Below are 27,231 nucleotides of genomic sequence, written 5' to 3'. Positions count from 1 at the left end.
GCTCTGATTTTGAAAGTCAACATATTTTCCATCCACTTTCTTTATGTGTTGTTTTACAGCCTTTTTTTTTACTTGTATGTCTCATTCATGTGAAATCATAAGCAGAGGGTGATCTCTTACATGGTTTAGACTGAATGATTGTTTTTCATGATTATTAAACTATGATTTGAATAACTAACAGAATACTTGATCAGTTTTTAGTCAGTCTTTTTGACTGCTCTGTCCTCTGTCTTCTTGTGATGTGAAGAACAGCACGGGCTGAACTCACACTGACATAAAGGCCTTTATTATTACGACTATTAAAGTCACACTTTACCCTTTGATTCTAACGCTGCAAGCACACAGCGACCTTAAGGTGTTGTTATTTGGTCTCTTACTCTGTTCAAACTTGCGAGACCTTGTTCCGTAATTACAGAGCGTCCTGTGAAAGATCACCATTCTCATCTTTCTTTACCAGTGAATGAAACTCGCTTACGCAGTGCAATCTTCCACAGCTGGTCTCAAAGAACAGAAGTAAAACCACATCTGCTGACAGAGAGAGGAAAATGAGTCTTTTGCTCATATTACACCACAGTCTGTGCATCTGATGCTTTTTCAGTTTCCCTTCCTTTCAAAACATGTTATCTTTTTTTATGCATTAACACATAAAGCACTTCGTTTAGCTTATGATATGAATCGTCAGGAAAGCCACAGTACACCTTAAAGGCATAAACAAGCGGTACAATAATTTTAATAACTTCCTGTGTCTTTTATTATCTTCATATTTTCCCTGAAACTTGACGGTGATACCACAGAGCTGATGCGCTGATGAACAAGATAAACCGCGGAAGAACTTCTGCAGCATCAGTTTTTAAAGTGCAAAGTTTCCTGTCATTTTCATCACTTCTTTTTTGTGTCGAAATGATTCTTGAACTCAAAGTCAACTTCTCTTTTACTTTCTTTACTTTATTTTATCCTTTTATCTTGTTCTCGAAACTGTAATAAAGTCAGTTAAGCAGAAAAACAAATTCAAAGCAAATTCAATGCCAGTTTAACAAATGGGAAAATATATTTCTGTGCACATTTGATACATGAAAACCCGAGGAGGGACAGATTTCATAAATACAACCCCATACACATCTGTGCAAAATAAACCTGCTAGTAAAGATTGCTTCAGGTGGATCTTTAATCTTTTTTGTAGTTTGTGGTGTTTTGATTCATCAAAACTATTAATTAACCATTGACGTGGGACATTAAGTATTTACATCTGTGCTTCTCCCCATCCCATTAGGTTTTAGTGGGATGATGAGAGGTAACTGATGCTACATCTCCTCTTCCAGTTCTGCCTTGAAATTATAGACCTTGTACATTATGTTTTCCAAAATAAATGTTTTTTTTTAGTCATAGATAAAGGACCGAGTCCAATTCTAAAACCTCTAGAGAGAGGAAAGACTGAAACAGCACAGTTTAGTAGTGAGAAAAATCCCGATTGTTCGGTTATTGCACGTCTAGTCCGTCCGATTCACCCTCAGCATGTGGTTTTGTGGCTGTTGGTTTTAATATGACTTTTGTGCTCGACACTCCAGGCTACAGGTGCGTTTCTCTAATCTCACCACTAGGAGGTGCCCTATTTCTTCATAAAAACAAGAGTTTGGCTTTTAAATCAATTTCTCGGCGTAGAGTAAAAAAGATTTCAATCTTTGCAAGAGAAAAAAAAATTTCAGTCTGTTTCGAAACACTATGGGAATTATTTGCCTTAATAATGCAAAAGAAAATAAAAAAAAAACACACAAAGGAAAGTAAATATAGTTGAAAAAAACTTATCAGTCTTATAAGACTGGGCTGTGCTCACTTGGACAGTGGCAAATGTACAAGACGTATTTATGCATATATACTTCTAATGCACTTCTATATCAGTGGTACATTTCATCATGAAAGAGAAAAATCAGAACCTCTGTAATCACCATCTATAATCTGTCAAGTTTTAAGCTAGTGTGTGGTTAAAATCCCGCATATGATGTCATATCATAAGGTTCCTATCATGTAGCTGGGCTTTTTTATTGAGCATGACATCAAACATGTGGGTTTTTTTCTTGTCATGTGTACTTATGTGGAGAGGGGGTGGGAGGTGTATTTGACAGAACACCTGTGCTTCTGAATCAGTGTTTTTAAGTGAGGTTGGATAAAATAAAATGAAATAAAATAATGATACAGGGGGAAATACACGATACATGATCGACCATGCTGTTTACTGTCAAGTCAACTTATATACACAGTTATTACAAATTTACATGACATTATATAAAACTGTCCAATGGATCCTTACTGTATTAATCAGACAATGAACCCACTAAAGTAAGCACTGGATATTTTAAACTATATCTAGCACTCCCCTGCTGTACCAAGACAAAAATATCCATTGTATTAAATAAGTAGCACCCAAATTAACCTTTATAAACAAAACATTTCTAGCCATGTGTTAGATGTAATTACAGTAGAAGCCCTTCAATAACACTGATTAAATGTTGCATTGTGACATGAGGTGAGCAGCTTTCTCTGCATCCCCCTCCTCACCCAACCCCTTTTCTCCTGAGGACACACTCAAAGGAAGCCGGGAGCTTTCTTCTGTAGCTCTGCATACAAAAGCCTACAGGAAAATGATCCATTAACAAACTGACGCCTGGAGCACCACCCTCCCCCTCCCCTCATCCACACCTCTACAGACGAGCCCTAAAGACTGAAGATCTGGAAAATTCCTCACAGTGGTATCATGTTTATTTGTTTGTTGGTTCTTTAGGATTCTGTAACTGAAATTTTTTAAATATTTGCAAGCAAACATGATTAGACAACAACGTTCCAGATTTTCTCAGTTCCACAGTAAGATAAATATGCCACTGTGCTGCAGGGAACAAAGCTAAGGCTCAGCGGTCTCTAAGAGTTCACTATTGTGTGTGCGACATGAGGAGGGTGGTCGGTTTGCAAGTATTATACAACAGGATAATGTCTTGTTTGTCAGAGAGAGCCCCATCACTGAATAGGTTTCTATATGTCAAAATGCCACACAGCATAGAAAGCACTGATGGAGCTGCGGAGGTGGACGGCAGGAGTAGAAGAGAGGCTTAACTTGTTCATCAGCACGCTGATTAGTGATGCTCCTTTACTACCCCACCAGTGGTTACAGTGTGGGACTGACTGATTAAATTATTTGCTATAGATTTGAACTTAACTGCAAAGTGCTGGAAGAGTATGCACATGCTAGTCTGCATTCATGCATAATCAGACAAGAATTACCGTCTGGTACTTTTAGTTCTGCATTTAGCCTCAAAAAGATCTAAACACAGCTGCCAAGTATTTTTATTATTTTAAAGCAGAAGAAATGATTAGAACACAAGTAACAGCACTTAAATAAATGTATTTAAACTGCTCCACTGGCTTTAGCTTAACGCAGGGCAGGTTTAATGAATGGTGAGCTGCAGTGACAGTATGTGGTCACAGCTGGAGGGCTGTGTGTAAAACCTGCAGGAGTTGTTACATTGTCTTCTCTCTAAGACAAAGTAACAGTGGGAACCGTGTGCACCCGAAAAGCTGCAGGCACTTGAGAAGAAACACACCTTTCACACACTCACTTCAGTCTTTTGTGTTTATTTTTTTCATGGCACTTTATGATAAAAACAGATCATTTTATCATTCAGTGTCACATAAACCAAGGCTACAAAAGAATATAAAAATACAAGTTGGATGTTTGTGGTGTCATTTTTACTATCACATTAGACGAGGGTTGTTTGGTGTGACTGGCATCAGCATTTCTTATGGAAAAAAAGAAAAGCAAAAAAAGCATGATTAAACTGGCTAAAAGACGAATGCATTCGGTAAGATCTATCACTTCCAAGCCTGATGCTGCAATATGCAACATATTCATTGTGTTCAGAACCCGCCGCCCCCCTCTAGGGGAGATCCAACTTACAGCAAGTCAAGTCACAATTATAAAAAAAAATTTTAAAACTTATATAAGTTATAAAAGATGAACCAGTGGTAAACATGAGACAGTGATGGCTGTGGTCACTTTAAACAAACAAACAAAAACAACGTATTGCACCTTTGACACCTCAATGAGAAGTTGCTCTTGAATTATGAGAAAGAGAAAAATTAGCTAAAAAACAAAACAAAAAACTAATTCACACCAACAGCATTCAATGAAAGAATCTGAAAAAGACTGAACTAAAATATAATGAAGACAAATGGAATGCATAAAATACAACAAAACTGTACACAGAGTTAGAAAACATAAAGGCATAGTATCATGGTTTATATCACTGAAACACATCAACAAGTCCTTTTGGTGGATGCAGGATTATATTAATCTGGGTAATGCTGTTTCAGGAAGCTTCATGTAGTGTTGTCTAACAAATATCTGTACATGTCTGTGAGCCTGACAACTGCTCAGGACAAGGCACGGACATGAGGAGGCTGCCCAACGTGCACAACTAACACCAGAATGAAGTGAAAAGTCGGGACATTTAAACAATAGGCAATTCAAGGTTCAAGAAATTCCAAGTAGCATATCTGAGTTTACACTTCTTCCAGAAAGACATCAGTTTTCTACAAAGCTGAGAAGACACTATCAGTTCAGTCAAGAGCTGGAACAATGAACAGATTCACTGATGTGTACTTTAAATGTTTCCTGACTCCAGCCTGCTTTTCTTTGCGATATATAACTGCAGATTTTCTATATTTAAGTAGAGTTTTAAAAAAAGTATGAATACAATTAATATCATTAATGTTTTTAAGCGATTTCAGAAATATCACACAGTTACTCAACCTAAAACCCAAATTGATGATTTGCAGCCCTAATTCAGTCAAAATATAGTAAAAAAAAAAAAGAGATCCCGAAAATTGGAGTCGGCAAAGTTACAGTATCACTATGATACCAGCCGGCACTGGGAAGACGGAAGAAATGTGGAACAATTAGAAACAACAGGCTGCAGATACTGGTGTGTCAAACAAGCAACCGCGGGCTTATTGAGCTATGTAGCAGACTATTTCATGCATTCAGTTACTGAGTTGTACACAGTATGGTCCAGTGATGAATAAGGAGAGTATAACAGCCCCCGCAGATGCTGAATTAGCATCCACTTTAAAGCATAAGCACAGAATAATGAAGGAAAGGCTGCTAGCTTCAGCCTTAAAACCTGAGCCTGTTTCTATGAACAGTTACAAAAAAAAACAAAAAAAAAAAAACTAACTGACCAACGGTGGATTTCTAAGCTGGCAAAAAACTACATAATATCAAAAATGAATATTTAAAAAAAAAAGTCATAAATAAAAGCTATGACATGTTTCAATGGCATCATATTCAAGTATAATCTTGTTAAAGTCCCTGATACTTAGTGGTTCATGTAAACATTTCAGTCATTAACACAGACACAGAACCAACAGTTCAGAAGGCAGCAGCAATTCATATGTACAACACACACCAGCGTTGTGTCTCCTTCACCATGCTGGTCCAGTCACATCAGTTTGTCTTTTAATTCTTTGAGTGGTGCTGGAGAAATTAAAACTTTAGCATGACAAAGCCTGCAGCTTTAACAGAGCCACACGTTCACCTGCATGCGTGAGGGCTCAGCCACAAGGCTCGACTTTGGAGGTGAGAGAGAAAAAAGATGACGAGGGAGGCGGGGATAAAAATAGCGCACGCCTGATCGAGCTGCGGACTTCACCTGCTTCGCACAGAACAATGACTTCTTCGTCCCCTCTGAGGTCTTATGTTGTGAGGAATTCTCAGAGAAGCCCTTCAGCTCATTAGATCAATGTTCAATGACGTGCAGGAGACACAAGTAAAATTTCCACTGACATACAGTCTCTTTGTGCTCTGCCACGTCAGCAACAAGCCTCCATTTCTTTCATCTCTCTGAAATGGTGGCTTAAAAAACAAAAAACAATATCAGCCAAATTTTCTCTATAACATGTTCAATTTTTGGGATTAGTAATTAAAAAAAAACAAAAAATAAAACGTCAAGCAGCAAGATATGCTTATCACATACTTTGTCTTCTGTGCACTTCTAAAATTGGCTCAGCCATCACAACTGAGAACAGGCACTGAATGAGGTGGGTGTTGGATCACACGGCTGCTTTCATCTCATTCACAGTGATGACAGTCTCAAAATAACACAGATTTATAAAGTCAGCTCGGAATATAGGGATAAGAATTTCACAGCGCCTCAGTATTTCATGAGGCAGAGGAGCATTTGTCATGTCAGTGTGATGACTTCCACTGGATCTTTCTTGCTTTTGGACCTCTGTTTGCGTCTGAGGCGTCTCTGTGAGAGGGACGAGGGAGCTGGGCAAGCTGAAGCTGTTGCGGTGGCGACGGAGAGAGAGAGGAGGTCTGTAAGTGGGTGTTTGGGGATTTGGAGGTCTCTATCAGCGGACTCCCGTGGGGGTTTGCGTTCCCTCTCCGTCTCCTGGCGTCACCTGTCAAAGCAGCCGGCTGTGAACGTGTGATGAGCCCCTAGGTAGCTCCCACTGTAAGCCATGCTCAGACAATGTCGCGGCTCTCCAGCAAGGGCCATCTGCACAGAAATGGGGCCCTGGAGCGGCAGCCCACGAGTCCCCGGTTGGAGACCTGAGGTTAGGCTTGGGTAGGAGGGGAACACCCCCGCAGGAGTGATGGAGGCAGCCCCAGCTAGAAGACCCATCCTGTGACTCTGAAGAAAGTCCTGAGACATGTTTACCACAGACCCCAAAGCCTGGGACTCAGCTAGTGCCTGCAGCTGGGACAGGGATGGGGAATGCTGAGAAATGTGTGGAAAGCTATCTGGCTGAAAGAGCAGCTGTGGTGTGGAGGAGGTGGAGGAGGCTGGTCTCTGGATGGCTGACACTGGAGAGAGGTGAGAGGTCTGCGGCTGGGACTGCAGAGAGGAGGGCCGGTGAGGAGGTGTGGATTTGGCTTTATTGGCCTCCTTCACATCGTTGTCATGAGCACTAAAAGGGAAAGGCACATATTTCAGTTGTTATCACACCTACTGCAAAAATGAAATAAATCAAGAAATGTGTGGGTTTGTGCGTCCCTTACAGCAACATCAGCTCAATGCACTGGGTGAGGTGGTCCCATGTGTACCCTGTTAGTAAATGCAAAGCAGTTGTCCAACTTGGAGAAATCTGAAGGCAAATACGAGATGCTGCCACACACGCAGCAGCAACCTGGGATGGCCTGAAACTCAGAAAGGCATGGTCTGTAAAAGAGAAAAAAGATCATCACTCTATGTTCAACACCTGTGTGACACATTAAGTAAAGTACAGTTCACTACAGTCTTTTAAACTCACCCTGCAATGAAACCTCCAGGAAGTAGTGTGTGTATTTCTCCATGAAAGCCTTGGTCTTGGAGAGGGAGGACAGTGGCCAGCCATTGTAGAGGTCGCCCTCCTGCACTGAGGCATGGAGGTAGTAGTCAATAAAGTGGGCGGGTGTGGGCATACACAGATTCCAGCCAAAGGTCTCGAGCAGCAGGAGCTCCATTTTGATCAGATCCTTCTTGTTGAGAACTATGTTTAGGCTGCACATGAACCCCAGAGAGTTCAGCTGCTCCAGTTTGGGGACCCGGTCCTCCTTCTCCTCAAATTTGCCTGCAAAGAAACAAAGATGTAGCGAGGGTGGCTATAAAACTTTAGTTACACCTTCAGACTTTAGAGCCATAAAGACAAAAAAAAAAATAGAAACATCCAATATTTATTTAACTTATGTAACAGTTTACATATGTATTCAAGGAGGCAACCTCTGTATTGCACTTAGCTTGTAAGTTCTCAAAAATATAAAGCATTACACTAATGCAGAAGACTTTTAGCTATGGTTTTTGTGTTATGGGTAAAGATTTTGAACAAAAAAGTCTTTAACATCTTTAAAAATATATAAAAAATTTTGTAGGCTTTAATGGATTTATAAAATATGAACCAACTCATTTAAACGATCATTAGCTGCACCTCTTGTGGTGACAAAAAATGCAATTCATAACTAACATCATCTCATGTACTGAAGAAAAGTAAGTAAGAATGGAAAATGTGAACCAGAATGAGTTGCATCTGTTAAAGGGTGTTTAAAGAATGTTTATTAATTGTTTTCCCTCTTTTTAACAAGATTACCATCATGTGCAGCAGGTTTACGGTTAGCTCTAAAGCAGTTTATTACCTACTAAGAATTTGCAATTAAGTTGGCTACTCCCGAACATCTGGCCATAGAGCAAAGTGATTATACTAATAAGCCCAGGGAGGCTTACAGTGGACCATAAAAGGACTTTCTATGAAAAACACAGTCAGCTCAATCCTCAGTACTTTTGTCCCTTTGTCTCACTCGCAGACATTAGAGAATCGTCATTTTTGGTGAGCCCCCCTCCCTGTCCTAAGACTTCCTGCTTTCCATAGCAACAGCCCTGAGGCCTCTGGGGTCCATGTGACCAATGAAGTGGGGTGTTTATGCCTTTAATCCAAGGGTCCAACAGGCCTCTTCTCAAACATTAAGAATGAGGGCGAGGAGGGGTCGGGTTACACTGATACAGACTCCCTTTAAAGCCTGCAACAAACTGCATGCAGCTTTTACTACTAACTTTCAATGGAAGTTGCTGGCTCTCAAAATCAGAGCTCAATTTTTTTTTAATACTGCTTCTAATTATTGGGAAGAAGCCTTGGACATTTAGCTGTGCAATAAGACACTTTAAATTTAAACAAATGGGTTACGGGATGAAACATAATGTAGCTATAAGCAGTTTTTAAACAAGTATAAGTCCTCCTGTGGACATACAAAAGTGGATCCTAGCAGATAAATTACACCAAAAATATTGTCAATGATTACAACATAATACTCTGCAACAAATGTTTTCATACTGCTTAGACCTGATAAATAGGAACAGATCAAGTTAATACAGTTTAGTCTAATTGAGAAGCACCTAAGAGAAGCATTCAATAAATAAATACATACATAAACACATAAATAAATCAGTACTGTATTACAGACAAAGAAACAGAGAAAAGGTTTCTAAACTAGATTTAATATTTCTTTGGCCCTGGCAACAGGACTGCATGTGATCGTGTTGCCAGGGATCATTTGCAAAAAAATACAGTTAACCCAATAGCTTAACAATAAGCCAATATTAATCTGATTAATGAATTAATTTTTTAATTTTGAGGACCACCAGACTTGCCACGTTTATTAAAGCATATTTATGTCTAAATGTCCGATTTGCTCTCTCTTGCTTTCTTTATAAGGATAGAATTTACATAATATAACATTGAGAATAAAAATTTATTTGCAGACATTTCAATAATCAAAAATACATATTTTTCCTGCCTGGAGACAAAATGTTACCCCATTATATCACGCTGGTAGGATTAAAATGTTACACTTCAGCTTGGCGAAAATATGCATTAATCCGGAAACAACGAAAACTCTCTGCAGGAGTAAATCTTCTAATCTAAGACAAGGCCAATGAAACACTGAAAACAGGAGCTTTACTAACCTTTCCCAGCTACAGTTATAAGTAAACAGCAACAATTACCTGATACTGTCATTGTCTTCAACAGACCTCATTTTCATATTTGAGCCCACGTCTAGTAGAGCGTCTTGAGTGTCTTCCTACAAGTATAAATTTTATCACCTATGCTGCAAACCACCATTAAGCAGGGGAAGGAAGAGAGAGGGAATGGGACTGGCAGGCCAACATGCAGGGATGTGGGGGTGAGACAGTAATTAGTAGAGAAGCAGTAATCGTGTCTATCAGGCAGAACAGGAAGCACAAAGAAACAGCGCTGTTTTACAACCACTCAGATTCAGTCCATGGCTCAGTCCACACTTGTCCCATTCTCTCACCCTCATATCCTTTGGATCAGGTCCCCGTCTGCTCCTAGACTGCTATGTCCACACAGACACTGCCATAAAAAGGCATCACTGCCCCCCTATCCCCACATAACCCCAGTCTCTTTGATCCTAAGACACACAAGTCAAGCTCCTTATTGTGTTCTGTGCTTATTCCTTTGGTTTACAACAATGAGTGTCCAAAAATAATCTTCAGTCAAACCTGCCAAACCATAACAAGAGTTTAAACCAGAAACAGGTTTAAGTTAATATCATGGAGATTACAGTGTGTCATTTCAATAAGTGAACACATCATCAAAAAACACAGGATGGTGAATAAATTCACTTTATTCACCCACCCACTCCTCTCCTGCAGTCTGACAGCATCTGAATATAGCAACTTAGTGTCTGAAAGGCCATCCTCGTCATTTACACTTCATATTCAACAAGTCTGAACTACATGCAATCACAGTAACAGATAGGCATGATCAAGATTAGCACATTTCATGCTTCTCTGCGTGCCTCAGCTCACTAGAGAATAACCCTTAACAGCCATAACATATACATAATAAGAGTGTCTCTCACCAACTTGGTTTCTGATTTGCAATAAGATTAAGACATTCTTGTATGATGCATTGCTGCCATTCCCAGTACACGAGAGCATGTTTCAAGAGGCTGTGTGAGGAAGGGTTCGACTGTCTAAGCTAAACACATACTGTGATACTGTGCTTAGTGGCGATGACAGAGTCCTCCTCTTGAACAAAAAAGTTTAATTATACTTCACTAGATTTGACACACACTTGCAGCAGCAAGTCTTTTTCATGTGTGGCGAATACAGTGTAACATAGCTCTCTCTCCATCACAGACATGGGTGGGTCTGAGGAATCTTGTTCTGAATGACAGAAAGCCTGCACCATGACAGAAAGATGAAATCAGAAAGCCTACAACTAAGAGTACAAGTAGCTCCTGGTTCTATTAATTCTGAAGTACAATAAATCAGACCAGTTACCATTTGGAAATGTTATCTAAAAGAGCACTAAAAATGTAACTATACATTATCCAGCCATCTATTCATAGCTTTTTCTGATTAACTAGCTTTAATTAAGTTAAATATTGAAAAATAGCCAATGGGTTCCTCAAAATTGAAAGATGTTGTTCCCAAATTTCACATTTTTATCCAAACAGCAATCAAAAATGAAAACGTATATAATTTCCTCTAACAGAAGGCTTAAGTCATTTTCACACATACAGTGCGGCCAGGAACTATTTTTGAGATTAACAGGTGGAGCGGTGGTGGATCGGACATTAAACAAACTTCATGTTTCCAGCAGAAACTCTGTGACATCAGAATACCATTTCTAAGATTTCTAGGATCATAGTTTTTGTTCCTCCTACAACGGCATCTAAAATCTAACACTGCTTTCCAGGAGCCAATGGACAAGATGAACTACCGTAAGAAAATTACTTTAGACTAATTTGAGACATTTTTCTTAAAATACTATTTAAATCGTTGATTACTTACCTAAACTGTTGTTATATAAAATTGTTGTTAAATAATAAATATCCAGAGCTAAATAGCATTATAGAGTCATTTCCGTCTGTTTTAAAAAATTAAAAACAAAATCAAATGTGCAAAACCATATATAGCACTACACTGTTAAATCCACAAGTGTACACAAACCAGTACTAATGATACATACAATCATACAAGTACTAATCACAGTGTTTGGCTTTGTAAATTGTATCATATCTACTCACTGCTATTTTATTGGGATAACAGTGTGCCGTTTCACTGTTGCCAGTATGAAAGAGATGATGCATTCCTCTCCTGTGAGTTCAGCTCACCTGGAATGCAGACGGCTACATGATTGTATCTCAAGTCAGTAAGGAGTATAGAGTGACACTCCAAGGGTTTTATTTAAAAGCTTTCTTTTTCATCTAAACCATGTACTTCTCCATACAGAGCAACTACAAGACACCTATTATTTCTCACAGAACACACTGGTGATAATAATGATGAGAAAATGTGGAGCAAGTTGTTAAAAATATTCAGACTTAATGATGTGTGTCACAGGTTAAGGTTAGGAAGAGGTAAGACCAGGATGCAAGGCTTCCTCCCAGGTGTGTCATTTGAAAAATGGGAGTTGGGGGTGGAGATGGAAAGCAGTTTAGAGTGATAGGGGCTGTTAGAAAACCTGATAGTTGTACTCTCACATACACAGGACTCATTTTCTGTTTCACTCCATTTTGCTGACAATGTGCAACTCTACCAGTTTTTGATCAGCCTTCAAACTTTCTTCACCTGGTAGTTCTCCACCACATCTAAAACTATTAAAGCATCTTTCCAGATTTCTTGGTGAAAATCTAAATATATATTTGAAAAAGGACACATTAAACCAGAAGCCCTGAATGACAAAAAAAAAGACTTTATACACAACAAAGCTTCAGATAATCGACCAACAGCCCTGTGGTACATGTGAATGACTTCCCAAACAGGATTTCTTACTGCTATCAATTAATGCTGATAATCTCTCATAAATAAAGCTCACCCTGCTTTCTCTCTTCAACTTGACAGCCATGAAGGAATTTCCCCTGTTCTTTAAACACAATGTATTTGTCGGTTCATCTTTCATTGGCAGGGAAAAATTGGTCACAGCTCCATCACAGAACCTCTGTGTTGACACCCCAGGTTCTGCCAGCTCTTACAATGTAGGCCTGGGCCGACCCCTGATGCTGAATGGTTGGGTGAGCGGGGAGAAACTGAGAAGACTCAGTCCTGCGCGTGTGTGTGTGTGTGTGTGTGTGTGTGTGTGTGTGTGTGTGTGTGTGTGTGTGTGTGTGTGTGTGAGATTGTGTGAGATTGTGTGGGGGGGATTCAGAGACTGACTGTGTGAAATGCCATGCAGTATGTGTGGTGACACAGGTAGTTCGTGGGGAGTTTCAGGCATTGCACAACAAAACACAAAATTCGACTAAATATTGACATTTGCCTGCAGTTGGGGGTTATAATTATAAAAAAAAGATCTCAAACAAAAAGATGAACTGCCACATCTGTTTATGGATATTTTTAATAACATTTTCAAGAAAACTTGTGGAACCGTTCAATCAGAATCACATATTTGGACAGAGAGGGAAGTGGGTCCCCTATTAATCAACATTTTAGGGTACCCCACCGAGTGGTTCAGTTCTAACATGTCCCATTTTGCAGGCTACCACCTCTCCCTCCCTTTCTACCCTGTTTAACATCAGCAGTCAACCTGCCTTTGAAGTACCGCTCCACTCATTTCCCAACCCCCTCAGGGATGTGGGAGTGCTTTTTACTGGCTATCCTGTCCCAGGACTGGCTCTCTCTGCCCGACCCTGACAAGGTGAGAGAACGAGGAGGAAACAGAGCCAGCAGCAGCAGAAGGTAAAGGGACATTACCAGAACAAGCCAGTTTTATGTCTGTGTGTTGGTGGTAGTAGTGGCAGCCTTTTAATGGCAAACTCTGAAATGGATCAGACATGAATGTGGATTTTAATGAGGTGACCACAAGAAAGGACTCGGTGGGTTTATCACAAGGTTGCCACAGCAACCATGTCCTCTTTTAGTGACATTAGCTTACGGCAAATCTCTACCATACACACACACAAACACACGCCTGCACACACACAACAGCCTGCACACACAACAACCTCCACCCCTTGGAGTGTGCTCCCCTCCCCCTCTATGGGAAGGGTCTGGCTGGCTGGCTGGCTGGCTGGCCTGCTTGCATTGACTGGCTTTTGTTTGAGGCCTGACTCGGAGAGCATATGGCAGGTGCCCCTCGGCACACAGTTCCTCCCCACCCCCGGGCTCCGACGCCTATGTAAGTGCACGCTGTAGTCTCTTTAGTTGTGCCATTTCACAGGATGCTCTTTTCTTGTAGAATCAGAAGACTTTATTTATCCCCAAGGGGCAATTAACAAACAACAGAGCAGCATAACGTTGAAGATAAGGACAATAAGAACAGGCAATAAGAGTTGTAGGGCTCATGGAACAAAATATATGAAAACCACCTTCAGCGAGAGCTTGTAACTGAGATTCACTCAGGAGAGTTCACCTGTCCTGATCAGAAAAAAAAATGTCAACAAGACTGATGTATCACTGCAGGACTTCAACACAACAGATACTTAATTCTGAGGGAATATATTGGCTTTCTTCTCAAAATAAAAATCAGCAGTCAATAAACCTCATTTCCACTTACTCTGTTTATAAAAAACTGACCATAACCTTACTACCACAAATGAAGAGGAGCTCATCCTTGCGCAAACACAAGCACTCACAAGTTCCCACAAAAAACACAGATATAATGGAGAAACAGGATTAGGCAGTGACTGCTGAGAAGTATGAAAGAGGTACTGATTAATTAACAGAGTTTGAAAGCCAGGAGAGTTTAAAGAAAGACAATGTATGTGCCTGTCAAAGCCAGTCAGTGAGACCTGGGGAGGTTGTTCAATAACTAGGCCAGATTCCAAGGCACAGATGAAAACCCGAGACAACTTTGATTGAAATGCACTTTCAAGCCCTCATCAATCATGACAGAGACTCCCTCAAGTCCTGGAGGAGTGAGAACAGAGAGGAGAGCAAGAGAAAGCCTTAGTATCTGAAAGCCACAATCAAAAGATTTTTTTTTAAATTGATTAATTATTAGTGATTAGAAGGATAACCTCTTTCCAGGTTGAGTTGATAATAATTATATCACTAAATTAACAAACTCACAAAGCTATTCTTGGATTCTCAGGAGATTGATTTAAAAAAAAAAAAAAAAAAAACTCTTTCAAGTCTTATATTCAAATTTATCACACCACAGAGACTTCTGATTGCAAAAGCGGCATGTATGCGACTCCATACACACACACACACACACACACACACAAACTGAGCCCTCCCAAGTGAACGGGCCCCGTTCCAGACTCTTACTCTGACAGCATCATTAGTCTAATTACCCATGATGCCAAGGGCTACATTAACGTACAGAAATCCTCACAGTCTGTTAATCACCAGACAGGCATACAGACACTAATAACTACCACACAACCTACACCCTGAATCTGCACTAGGGGGGAGGGGGGGATGTTGATTAACACACCTGCTTTACACAAAACAAAAAGAAACATTTTTTGACTTCAGAGCAGAAAAGCAAATTGTTACTAATCAAACTAAACCACTACTTCACTCACTTTTGCAGAAACAAAGACAACTTGAAAATCGATGCAACTACAACCAAAGCATTCACATCTGTGCACACTGATGCATTTTTAATAAGTTTGGAAGAACAAAGGAATTCTGTGATGGAAAACATCCCTCTATTAGCAGGCTCAAATCACAGCTGGATTTGGTCTTTGTAAGTGTTTGCTGACAATAAGAAAGCACACAATATCTCCATATTTTCTCTGCTGATCACAGCAGAAAATTGCCATTAGAGAGTGAACAACTAATGGTAGTAAATTAGATTTGTATTGGGATGTTGGGTAAGCTGGAATTTGCAATCAATTAAATGAGTTTTGTTTTTTTAAACAAAATGTTTTGCAGCTTTAATTAGAGGACATTTTAACCTCAGAAAGTGCAACACTAGTTCATCTCGGGCTCAAACTGAAGTAGCCACTCAGATCATATTACAACTAGCATCAAAGACAGAGATAAAGTTCTGCAGGCATGATCATAATCCCAACGGTTTCTCAAAAACAATGGAACCATCATGCTGTCACATTGGAAACCTGGTTTTATCTTAAACCAACACATTGAACAGTAAACTGTCAATACGGTTCAGTTAGAAGGTGGAGCTGGAAGGGGAAAAAGCATCTCTAGAGTGTAACTCAAAATAGCTTAGTTGCAGGAAGTGTTTCACCTTGTGCCATCTGTGCACAAACCACAGTCAAAGCATTTCTTTTAGCACAACAGACTCACAGTGCAACCATTGTGTAGTTACAAGATGACATATAACACTTTTTAAGATGAAAACATAAACCTTAACCTGAGTAAAGGTTCCTATCAGATTAAAGCTTAAGAAAACCATTTAGAACATCAATTAAAACTTTCATCTACAAAAAAAAAAGAGTTTTAAGAAAGAAAATCACCATCATGCTTCTTAATATGTTCATATGGTCCTTTTTATGTTAGAAGACACAAGCGAAAAAGCACCACGACCAAGCGTTTTTGTTTTTTTTTTACATTTACTGCTCTAAAACACAGAGTATCAAAAAACACAGATCCAAACAGCCATGGCTTCATAAATAAACTAATTCCAATCAACTTGAAGAGTGGGGCTAACTTGTGAAAGATAGAGAAACCTTGTTCTCCAACACGAACAGCAGCCCATTTATTACCTGTGTGATAACACGTTCAGCTATCAAGAGGTGTGAAATGACCTCTAATCCATTTAAAAGCATGATGGGATTATTTTGAGATTACATGTAAGGATTTTATCAAGGAAAATATTTTTTAAATGCCTGGAATATAGAAAAAGCATGGGGCAAGTTTTGAGAAAATAAAAAGCTGATTCTGAACTTACTAGCTAGCAGCAGACAGGACAGAGCAATGATGTAGAGCTGCCTGACAGCCACGTCATAGTGGTCCATGAACAAGTCCAGCAGGTAGACTGCCAAGTGACGTGCTGTAGGACATAGCTGGTAGCGATTACTCAGGATGGCCAACAAGTCTGCAAAGTACCGTCGCATGCCAATCTGGGGAGAATGGGCCCGGTAGGCCGGCAACTTCAGCTCCTGAAGAGAGAAAAGATAACAGGGATGTTAATGACGGGGTGTAAGAGGAACAGGGTGGGCAGGAAGCAGTGATGAAAAAGCATGCGGGTCGAAAAGAATATGCATAATAATGGTGAGCCATGCTGACTAGATTCACTACTGTCAGGAGAGTGGTGGGTATGATACTCATATTAAGAAAGGAAATTATTTTTATACCAAAAACTCTTGATTATGATTCAACCCTGGATCCGTTTCATTTAAATCACCATTGGAGCAGAAAACTGGAGCTAATCTGGGTCATTGCAGGGGTCTCTGAACAAAGGGGTGAGGGTTTGTGTGTGATGAGATGTGTATGTGGTATGGGGAGGGAAGGGGAGGGCCTCCAGTGGAGGTTGAGTGGTAGATAGGATTAGGTTTCACCCCTAGCCCATCTCCTATTCATGTTCAATTAGCTGCATGTGTTTCAAAGTGGAATGAAGACACTTGGGGGCATTTGCATTGAATCAGCATTGAGTATCTTCCCAATCAGCTACAGAAAACTGGAGAGAGACCAAGTTTCTAGTTTCAAAACCTGCCTCGGAGTAAGAAATAGGAGACATTTGGAACTGCATGTACACAGAACAGCTATTCCCCCTGAATTCATGATACTAATACTCGAATATGTTTTTATGTTTTTTTGGATGCATAAAAACAAGGGCTTTGGGATTTGATAAGAGATCAAGGATTGGCAGATTAATCTCTTTAGCGCCAGCAAGGAGTCCTTAAAATAAAGGAAAAATATCCACATTATGTCGGGACTGCTGTTCAAGAATATCCCATAGCTTAGGTTGGATCAAATCGTCCAATCTGACTAGTAATCAGTTGTTATATATCCACAAACCACTGCCTTCCATTCTTGTTTATCATTCTTCCATTAAAATAAATCACAAATTGGAGGGCAGCAGCTAAAAAACCTGGCAGATCAGCCAATACTAGTATCAACCGTTTCTCTGAAATGCACTGATGGAAATGTGTACTATTATAGCCGACACGCTGCACAAAAATTATTTGCTGTGAATGCAAAACTTTAAAAAAAAAAAGTCTTCAGACTGGCACTTCAGTGGAATTCAAAAATAAGCAGTACCCCCTACCAAATCAACATAGCAACACCAACCCCCGGTGCCATGACCTATCATATCAGCCAGTCCTCCCCAAACTCTGCTCCATCTGTCTGTCTCGGGGTACAAGGGCAGCAGGAGAATGGGGGTGGATGTGAAAAGAAGGGAGGGCTCTGGGGGGGTCTGCGAGGAGTGCAGAGGAGCCTTTGTGGGGGATCCGCACCATAATTAAGGATTCCACAGCTGCCTACTGATTTGCATGTCTGATAATTTGCCACATGCTACACACCACCGCTATCTCCCACATCAGGGCATTATCACTGCAGCACACATCATTAAGGCTGGATGAGACTGTGGGGGTAAAGGCGCCATGCAGGAAATGTGAAGACCGCGTGAGGGCCTTTTTTACGCACGGTTCTGACACTGACTCACCAATCTTTTCCATTACAGGTTTATGGAAATTTACTATTTCTGAAGACATAAAACAACCAAGCAACTGACAATTATTTTATTTTTTGGGGGGAAAAAAAGATTTACTCTAGATTTTAAATGAGTTGTTCTGTTTAGAGAAATGTCAGCTTTCAAGTCATCTAAAAGCAGCATTCTTTTTTCATCTGGCATGGTTAATGATCCATAAGTTAAACAGTCATTTCAGCATAAAAACAGTTTAGTCTTGAGAACAAAATCTGAAATCTTGAGGTCTGTTCAAATTCAAATGAAAGTCTTATGGTCATTTATTACATGTAATCGGGGGATAACAGTGTACCCATGCTTCAATTTGCATTATCTGGTTTAATCCTCTTTATTGTACTATTATTACTTAACTTGATTCTTATCTACTTTTACTACTTAAAACCCAATGTGATTTTCTATGATCTATTGGCTTTCCTATATATCTTTTATTCCCAATATGGCCTAGGTAAAGGAATGATTGTAAAGAAATTCCCAATTTTCTTTGAAACAACTGTAGTGCGTTTCTACATGAAGACATCTAGTGGTATCTGCGATCTTGTGTAGATGACCAAGACTCCTGTGAATTTGGGTAAAAGATTCAAGTCCATGGCAAGAAAAAAAATGTATAAAAAAAAACAAAAAAAAAAAACACTACAACTGTCTACAAATCAGTCGCCTGATCAAAATAATTTAGAAACTGAGAAAAACCTGCTTTGAAACTGTCTAACTCACTGCAGTACAACACAGGCAGGTTTGCACAGCATCCACCAGGTATTCCTGTATTGTAACTTTAGATCATTTAGTGCTGCATATCATACTGTGGTGAAAACAGTTGCTTTAGATTTGACTAGAAACACTTGAGACGGACAGCATGTCTCTCATTGTCACAGATGAGAAAAGAGTGGGCGTGTTGTTTTGTTTCCAGCTCTGCATAAAGACTTTCAGTGTAATTGACAGCTCACTCTGAGTCAGACACTGTCCAGCATGCGTAAACTGATTCAAATGCTATGTAAGCGTGTGACTCATTACATGCAGCTCACAACCACCCGATACGCTACACTCCTCATTCTACACACATTCTTGCGATTTGTGGCACATTTAAGATACCTGATCTTCTAAACCTGAGCTCCATCACTATGAAGATGAAAATGCCAGCAAAGTGACAGATGTCTCCATTAAAGTGACACATGGGGAAGAAATATGATCACGCTCTGAGGTTAATTAAGATGTTCTCAATTAATGAGCCTTAAATCCTCCATGTAATCTAATTTAGACTATGTTTAAATAGACAGCAGGACCGGGTAATTATATTTTCCTCGCAACATTACATCTTGTCGTGGAATATCAATACAGCTCAGGGTCTGATTCAAATGCGTGCCACAACTGCTCAAAAAAAGAAAAATTACTTTTAACATTTTCTTCTGAAAATCAATAGTAATCACTTGGTCTTTAGAACAAGGCAAAGGGTGCAATTAAAAAACTAAAACTAAACACTTATAATCCATTTGAGTAACAAATTTTGGCAAAGCTGCAGTTGAGAGTTTAACATCAGTGTTTGTTGACTCACTGTTAATCACTTTAATTCACGGATTTGATTAGGCAGAAGTAAAACTGTCAATGTTTGCTGGCGTTTTTCTAGATTTCCTCTGAGCTGGTGATAAAGATAAGCACTGCACTGCAGTGTGTAGCAAGTTTTTTGTTTGTTTGTTTTTTTTAATTCACAGACACTGTTGATTTTGGCCTCACTGTTTGAAAATGTCAGCTGCAAAAGCCTAGTGCTGTGAGGAGAGGTGGGGGGTTACTGTTTTTAAAGGTGAATTTAAGTTATCCTAAGCGCAAGCAGTCAGAAGAAGGTCGGCAAAATAAAACTTCCTGTTAAAACAGAGCTTAGTTCAGACAAACTCACCTTAATGCGGAGGGACTGATGGATATCTGCAGCTAACTGATCCTTCCACCATTCCAGCTCCCTCTCCATCTTTCCTAGTTTTACCTGCTGAAAGCAAAATCAGACAAAGTTCAGGTACTTGAAGAAAGAAGCAAGGCCAAGCCAGTATAGCCACCACACTGAAAGTTGAGACTATTTTTACCACATGAGAGGAAAGAAAGCAAAGCTGAATTTAAGTCTTTCTACAACTGTTCTCTTTAATTTAAAATGTAGGATTAGTAAGCTAGCTGTTTTGTTCTCGTTGACAGTAAAAAATAAATAAATAAATACCCTTTCGAGGAATGCGTTTTTGATAAAGTTTTTAAACACCTTTATCTCGCTGCACAGGTCTATTTCCCCGCATAGGCCATTTTCTGTGTTCGGAAACCTAATGGCTCGGTTAAATGCCCCCTTCGACCATGCTGTAGGTCAGTCTCATCAAAGCAGCCTTCCATAAAATCTCATTTTTTAACGTGGTTGTTCATCGCGAAGGCAAATCACCAACCAGTCCTACATTTCAGTTATGACTGAAGGCGATTCTACACCACGAGACTGCGGCCAAACAGACGGGCTTTAAGTTAACTGTGCCCACCAGGCTCAGAAATACTGAGCTCATCACAAACTCAGATTATTTTTCCGGCAATCAGCAACAAAGAAAACTTTTTCTTTCTTTTTTTAGTCTTGGTAGTTATCGCCTGTTTCACTCACCGCTCCGTCGGGAATGCCCCCCAGACCCCTTTGTCTCAGTCCGACATCCTGAACGACAGAACTCCGCTACGGCTCAACTTTGAGTAAGACCTCTTTTTGTCGGCGAAAAAACAAAGTTAATAACACAAAACAGAGTAGGTGCCACCGTTAAATCCCACCGACAGGCCTTCGGGTTCCCCGTTTCCCCCAAACTGTTCACACTTTTCCGAGAGAAACCACTGAGCCGTTTTCTCTCCGGTGGCTTCGCTGTTAACAAAGTAGCCTCTTCGGCTCAGCCAGCTGCTACTGTTGGTCTACAGAGCTCGTGCTCTAGACGTGAGGTTCCTCCCCCAGCCTGGGAATTGTAGTCTTTAAAGGTCACCGCTAGAACTACAAACGGCTACAGTTCAGCAAAGGATCTCATTTCATTTATTTAATATACAAAATGTTAACGAATGCATATTATATTATATTATATTATATTATATTATATTATATTATATTATATTATATTATATTATATTATATTATATTATATTAAACATTTACCTATCTTTTAAGACAGAAATCCCAGACAGTATTCCCTTTGAGCAAGAATTCCAGTGATTTTGGAAGTGCTGTTATTGAAGTTGTCTATTTTAATGCTATCAAGTGTGAGAGCTAACTGTTCAGTCCAGTGAAGAAGTATCTGACCCCTTTCTTTCTTTCTTTCTTTCTTTCTTTCTTTCTTTCTTTCTTTCTTTCTTTCTTTCTTTCTTTCTTAATGATCTGAAACATGTAAATATGACAAATATAAAACAATAAGAAATAGAGAAATTTGCAAATAATTGTCACAGCACTGTATCCCTGACTCTAAGCTTTTCCCCTGTATCAGTACCAAAAAACACAACAATACACAGGCTTCAACAGCCTTTATAAACTGTTTAACTGGCACAAGATTTATGCTAACAATTATCTTAAACTGCAAGATATAAAGAGCTTGTGTGTGCTTCTTAAAAACATTGGTTGAATGCTTTGAGCTAAATGATCCCCAAGTAAATGCTGGAACCCGGGGAACCACAAAAGCAGTGAAGCAGATACTGTGCTTTCAGTATGGTATCTGTTTGAATTAGTTTAGGGGAAGGAATAGGATATGGTCTATTTGTACTTTTACATAAGCACAAGTTTAAATGCAGAATTGCATTTCTTCCCTGAAGTATCATAGGTTATGGATACTTTAGTTAAGTAACACATTAGATCAAGTGTGATTAATTGCTTCCATGTGTGATGTGAATACCCACAGATGACTTTGAGACATTTGAGTATAAAACCCCAGTTAAAAATCCCCCTGTGGTCCATGAAATGGTGATGAACGGCCTCTAAAAGTAAAGAAACACAGGAGGTGCAGCATGTTCTTGTGTTTCTCCAATCCTTTGTCTCCTTAATGTAGTCTGTCATTGTCCTGTATTCGGTAACACTTTACAGTATGGCCCACGACTAATTAAATGGAATTGCAGTGGAATGTAGTTTATTTGAAATTACAATGTAATTATATTTACCTACAAATACTTGAAGTGAGGTAAGGGGGGAAAAGTGTTTTGGGTTGTTTTTTTTACAGAAAACAAAGAAGTATTTATACTGTAAATACATTTAATTCATGTACAAGTAATTTTAAATAATGCGTAACTTAAATTCACTCTATAATACGGCCAACAACCCAAAAAGCATAATGTACTTATAATTTAAGATGGCACAATTACCAGGAAAGTATGTAGTATGGTACTTAAAATTGTTTATGCAGTATTTAAATTTACTCACAGTATAATTTTTGTCTCCTTTCCTGTAAAATACCCGGAAGTTTGACACTACTTAAAATGACTTAAAATGTCACTATTTCTTCTCTCCTGTAAGTTACATGAAGTTGTGTATTACTTAAATTACTCATGTGCTACATAAAATTGTATACATGCAAATGCAAATACATATAAATACATACATATTATTCTAACGTATCTACCTTTAAGTATTTTTAGGAAAATTACATTATAATTTAAAACAAAATACCTTAAAATTTGATTTAATTGCAGGAGGATTATGCCCTTAATCACAGATTGTATTATAAAGTGTTAACCTGAATTCTATTAAGCAATTCAGCCCGTGAAGCAACCTTGAGCATGATGACTTTAAGTGAGAAATAATTTTAAAATTTTCTACAAATACAAAACTGCAGGTTAATATTTATATAATTTGATACACATGTGATTGGCATGACATGCATATTATTTTATCCTAGTGCATCATTTCTGTTTACAATCATTTATTAATTTCATGTCTCGCTGGAAGAAAAACTTTTTGAGTTGAATAAATTTTCAGTTTGTTCAAATAATTTTTTGGGCATAAAAAAGTGATGCAATACGAGTTAATACAAGTGTTCAAGTAAAATGCCATTTAAATTGATAGTATGTGCAAAACTCCAGTGGCGCAATCGGTAGAAATTACATTTAATTAAATTAATAAAACTCTAAGATGAGTTATTTGATTTCTAAAATGCTTATTAGTTTTATTTAAAAGATGTTAGTTTATAGAATACACTTCTATGTGTCATGAAAGTAATTATGAACTTGAACACAAAAATACACGCCATGTTAATGAACCATACACAAATACTCAAAAACTGTTCCACCTATTCTCCTCCTCTTATCCAATTCAGGGTTGCAGGGGTGGGCTAGAGCCTATCCCAGGTGACAGGCAGGGTACACCCTGAACAAGTCGCCAGGGCCAACACAAAGAGAGAGATAACCATTCACACTTATATTCTACCGGCAATTTAGAGTCACCAATTAACCTGACCCACCTAATTGCATGTCTTTGGACTGTGGGAGGAACCTGGAGAGAACATGAAAATTCCACACAGGGACCAGGACAGTGCTAACCAGTTTTGACTCAAAAACACAAACACTGTAAAATAATTTATCTTACAATATAATTTAGATTTATTTCAAATTGTGTTTTATAATGGTTAATAAAGGGAAAAAGGGGGAAAAAGAAGAAGGCACTGTGCCATCTCCTATCAAGGAGTTTAAAAAAAAGAAACAGAATTAAATTATTTTGGGTTACATAAATTTAAATATTTTATGAGAACAGGGCATAATATTTCAGGTAAAATGTTTTTTGTTCACTATTAAGGCTTTATTGTGTGATTCCTCCAGTTGATTTTCTTTCTTTCCTAGTGCGCCTCCTGGTGACGAATGTCTTAAACAACTGAAATTCCACAAAGCCCAAACTTGTGAAGTTCAATTAGATATAAATCTTAATTACAGTTCATTCATTTTCATCCTGAGCATTTGCTTTTCTATCTGCTTCATTGAGAAATTCCTGGTCAGGGTAGATTAGGAAGCCCGTAAAGGTGCTGTCTGTCCAAAAAGGATCAAAAAAGAGTCCGTTCTGCTCCGAGTAGAAGATCTGCAGCCAGACCTGGTCTGACTCCTTCAGGTGGAGAACAGTAGAACCAGATGCCACGTCATAGTTCCCAGTGTTTGCATCAAATGTTTTGATCTTGTACTGCCCATTGTGAACTAACCCGATGGCGAGATGCTTGTTGGCCAGTGTGATGTCATAGGTAAAGTAATAAACTCCAGGGATAACGCAGACAAACTTCCCGCTGGAGGCATTGTAGTGATTCCCTTCATTCAGCAGGATCCGGGTGAAGCGGATGGGCGTGCGCTCTTTAGGATAGCTCTTTGTCACAGCCACAGAGAAAGCTGATCGTGCTTGCTTGCCACAGTTACAACCACCTGGAGCTCCTTCCTCACCCATGTCACCCACGTCTCCTTTTTGTCCCCAGGTTCCATATGTTCCGGGTTTTCCACGTTGTCCTTTCAGTCCCCGAGGTCCGGCCTTGCCAATAATACCCTCACGACCTTTCTCACCCGGTTTGCCTGGGTTCCCAGGTCTCCCTGGATCACCTGATAACACATAAATAATAACAAGATGACAATAAAATAGTATAATCTGGGCACCAGTATAGCTGACATGCTTGAGCAGCTTAGCTATGTTCTTTAAGGCTATTGAAGATGCCTGGGTCCATTTACCATGTGTCTCACCAAGACCTCCTAGCATTCCTGTCTTCTCTTCACTATTCTATCTAAATAAAGGCTAAAAAATCCAAAATCGTGTTTTAAACAAATACTGTGCTCAAAATAAATAAAGGAACACGTTTAAATCAGAGTGTAGAAAATCAGTTAAACTTCTGTGATATTGATCTGGTCAGTTAAATGATACGGAGGGAGTTGTGAATCACTTTCAGCTGCTTTGGGTGCAGTAGAGGGGCAACAATGAAACAGTTTCCCAAACAGGAATGGTTTTACAGGTGGAAGCCACTGACATTTTCCCTCTGACTGTGTTTTTTCACTACTTTTGCATTTGTCTAGGGTCACTGGTAACAACTGCCAGGATGAGGTGATACCTGGATCCTAGAGGTTCTACGGGTAGTTCAACTCTTGAATGACACATCACTGCGTGCCATTAGCATAAGGTTTGCTGTCATAGAAGAGATTTCAGGGGACAGACAGTTACTCTAGGAGAGCTGGACAGGCCATATAAGGTCCTTAGAGACTGGTGTCTGCTCCTTTGTGCAAAGAGGAACAGGATGAGCAGTGCGAGAGCCCCCCAGTATCATGGCAAAGCGTGTGGACATGGTGGACTAGCATGCCTATTACCCTCATTTTTTCCCTATATCTGATTGTTTTCAAAGTGTTCTGTTAATTGTGAGAGTAGTTTAATTGTTTTGATGACCAAAAGCTCTTAAGAGCCTAAAACGTTCCCTGTGAAATTGTCACTGACAAAAGAAAAGAGCATATTAATTGGCATGTTAGGGCTGTTTAGATGTTTTTTGACTCTTCAAAACTTGTGATAATAAATAATAAATCAACAGGCTCGTTTAAGTAACTGAAAAAGGTCTGAATATGAAGCTAATGACCAAAAAAGTCAAATGGCAATAAAAACATTCCCTTTACAGTTAAGAACTTGCAACTTCAGACATCTGTGCATAGATGTTGGAGAGGTGCTAAAGAAAAATCAGATCAGTGACATATATGATGTGAAGATCATTCAAGTTCACAGTAACATACAACTAGAGATTAACTACTACCTTGATCTCCCTTCTCTCCCTTCTCTCCATCCTTCCCATCTTGGCCGTCTGTCCCGGGGGGCCCCATGGGGCCCATGGCCCCGGGTGATCCAGGGGCTCCTGGGTTCCCTGCAGGCCCCGCTGGGCCCGGCAGACTGCAGACCAGCTGGGATGAGTGGATGGTGAAATTCCGACCTCTCTTAGATGGGGGATTTGTTGACTGCGAGACGACAACTGACAGCACATAGATCATCACAAACATCTGGAGCATGATGGGAACTGTAGAGTCACAAAGAGACAAGGGGAAGCAACTGTTTACAATAATTATACTGACTTGAGTTTTGCAGCCACTGATCAGATGATGCAAACATGTGGTAAAAGATTCCTGGAGTCAACCAGAGACTAAAACCTAACACACCATGTGGACGGGCATCTAGATGGTGTGGCCATTTTCATGCAATCCCTCAGTAACTAATGACAAATCTGATGCATCTGTTATATGTTCTGGTTACATAAAAGCATGCAGCTTACAGTAGGTTATATAAAGGAGTGTGTCAGCCATTTTAAAAGCACAGAGTAATAACTCACCAGTTGAGAAATTATGACTCATGGGTATTTTTCAGCTCCGTCCGAGCCCTTTCTCTGCATCAGAGTGCACAAACCTTCCTACATTTCCAACAAACGATTGAGGCAACATTCTTCAAGAGAAGCTCTGCAGAGAAATGTGCAGCCCAGAGTCTCCGTAACATCCACCCTGTTTATGCGAGTGATAGGCCAAAAAAAATAAAAAATACTTTCACCATGATGTCATTACATTCAAGTCAGTGCAACAGCTGAAGCAGTGACACATCAGTGGTTCACAAACTCTGCTGTGAGGAAGCAAGAGATTACACAACGAGGGCTAAAAAGGATAAAGCAGAAACATTTCGCTTGTTACACGTTATGCATTTAGATACTGATGTCCTCAGAAGTGGTCAAATGTTGCAATAATAGAAAAAGAAAATTAAAAAAAAAAACATTTACATTTCCTTGTCTTATTACAAGCACTAAAATTGTCCCACACTGTAAAGTTTATGAATAAATCTACTATGTAGAGCACATCTTACAAAAAACAAGAGACACAAGAAAGAGGAACCACTGAAAAAACACGTCTGCCATTTTTTAGGTTTCTGACTGTGTTCATGTGTAATGCACGTGGATAATGTGTGCACCTGGTTAATGAGGAGCACAAGGACAGACTTCTCCCTGCAGTCTGAGATAAGGAACGCTGAGATTGACTGCTTGTTTTTGGTGTCCTCTTCTCCACCTTGGAACCCTCATCAGGGCTTTCCAGAAAATCACCCAGTGAATGAAGAGGTAGCCATCTCATGTTTGCATTCATTTTTCAGTTCAGTCCATTAGGTGACACTCTGGGTGACTT

General features: G+C 39.5%; 2 protein-coding genes across 2 annotated transcripts; both read right to left on the bottom strand.

Moving 5' to 3' along the window:
• Positions 1-6,091: 6,091 nt before the first annotated feature.
• Positions 6,092-20,952, bottom strand: ccnjl (cyclin J-like). The gene is made up of 6 exons (XM_085370352.1): positions 20,726-20,952; positions 20,000-20,086; positions 16,354-16,564; positions 7,303-7,602; positions 7,052-7,211; positions 6,092-6,960 (listed from the first exon to the last, which is right to left on the bottom strand). Exons 2-6 carry the CDS (start codon positions 20,066-20,068, stop codon positions 6,447-6,449), a joined length of 1,254 nt encoding a protein of 417 aa, XP_085226478.1. The 5' UTR covers positions 20,069-20,086; positions 20,726-20,952; the 3' UTR covers positions 6,092-6,446.
• A 2,845-nt stretch (positions 20,953-23,797) lies between these two features.
• Positions 23,798-26,529, bottom strand: c1qtnf2 (C1q and TNF related 2). The gene is made up of 3 exons (XM_085370340.1): positions 26,400-26,529; positions 25,833-26,090; positions 23,798-24,648 (listed from the first exon to the last, which is right to left on the bottom strand). The coding sequence occupies exons 1-3, from the start codon at positions 26,419-26,421 to the stop codon at positions 24,005-24,007; spliced, it is 924 nt and encodes a 307-aa protein (XP_085226466.1). The 5' UTR covers positions 26,422-26,529; the 3' UTR covers positions 23,798-24,004.
• Positions 26,530-27,231: the final 702 nt, after the last annotated feature.

Source organism: Diplotaxodon limnothrissa, linkage group LG2, assembly GCF_057381915.1.
Source record: "Diplotaxodon limnothrissa isolate DT_005_m linkage group LG2, D_limnothrissa_male_GT1.1, whole genome shotgun sequence".
Lineage (NCBI taxonomy): Eukaryota > Metazoa > Chordata > Actinopteri > Cichliformes > Cichlidae > Diplotaxodon > Diplotaxodon limnothrissa.
Note: the sequence above shows the minus strand (reverse complement) of the source record. Positions and strands in the feature narration are given on the sequence as shown.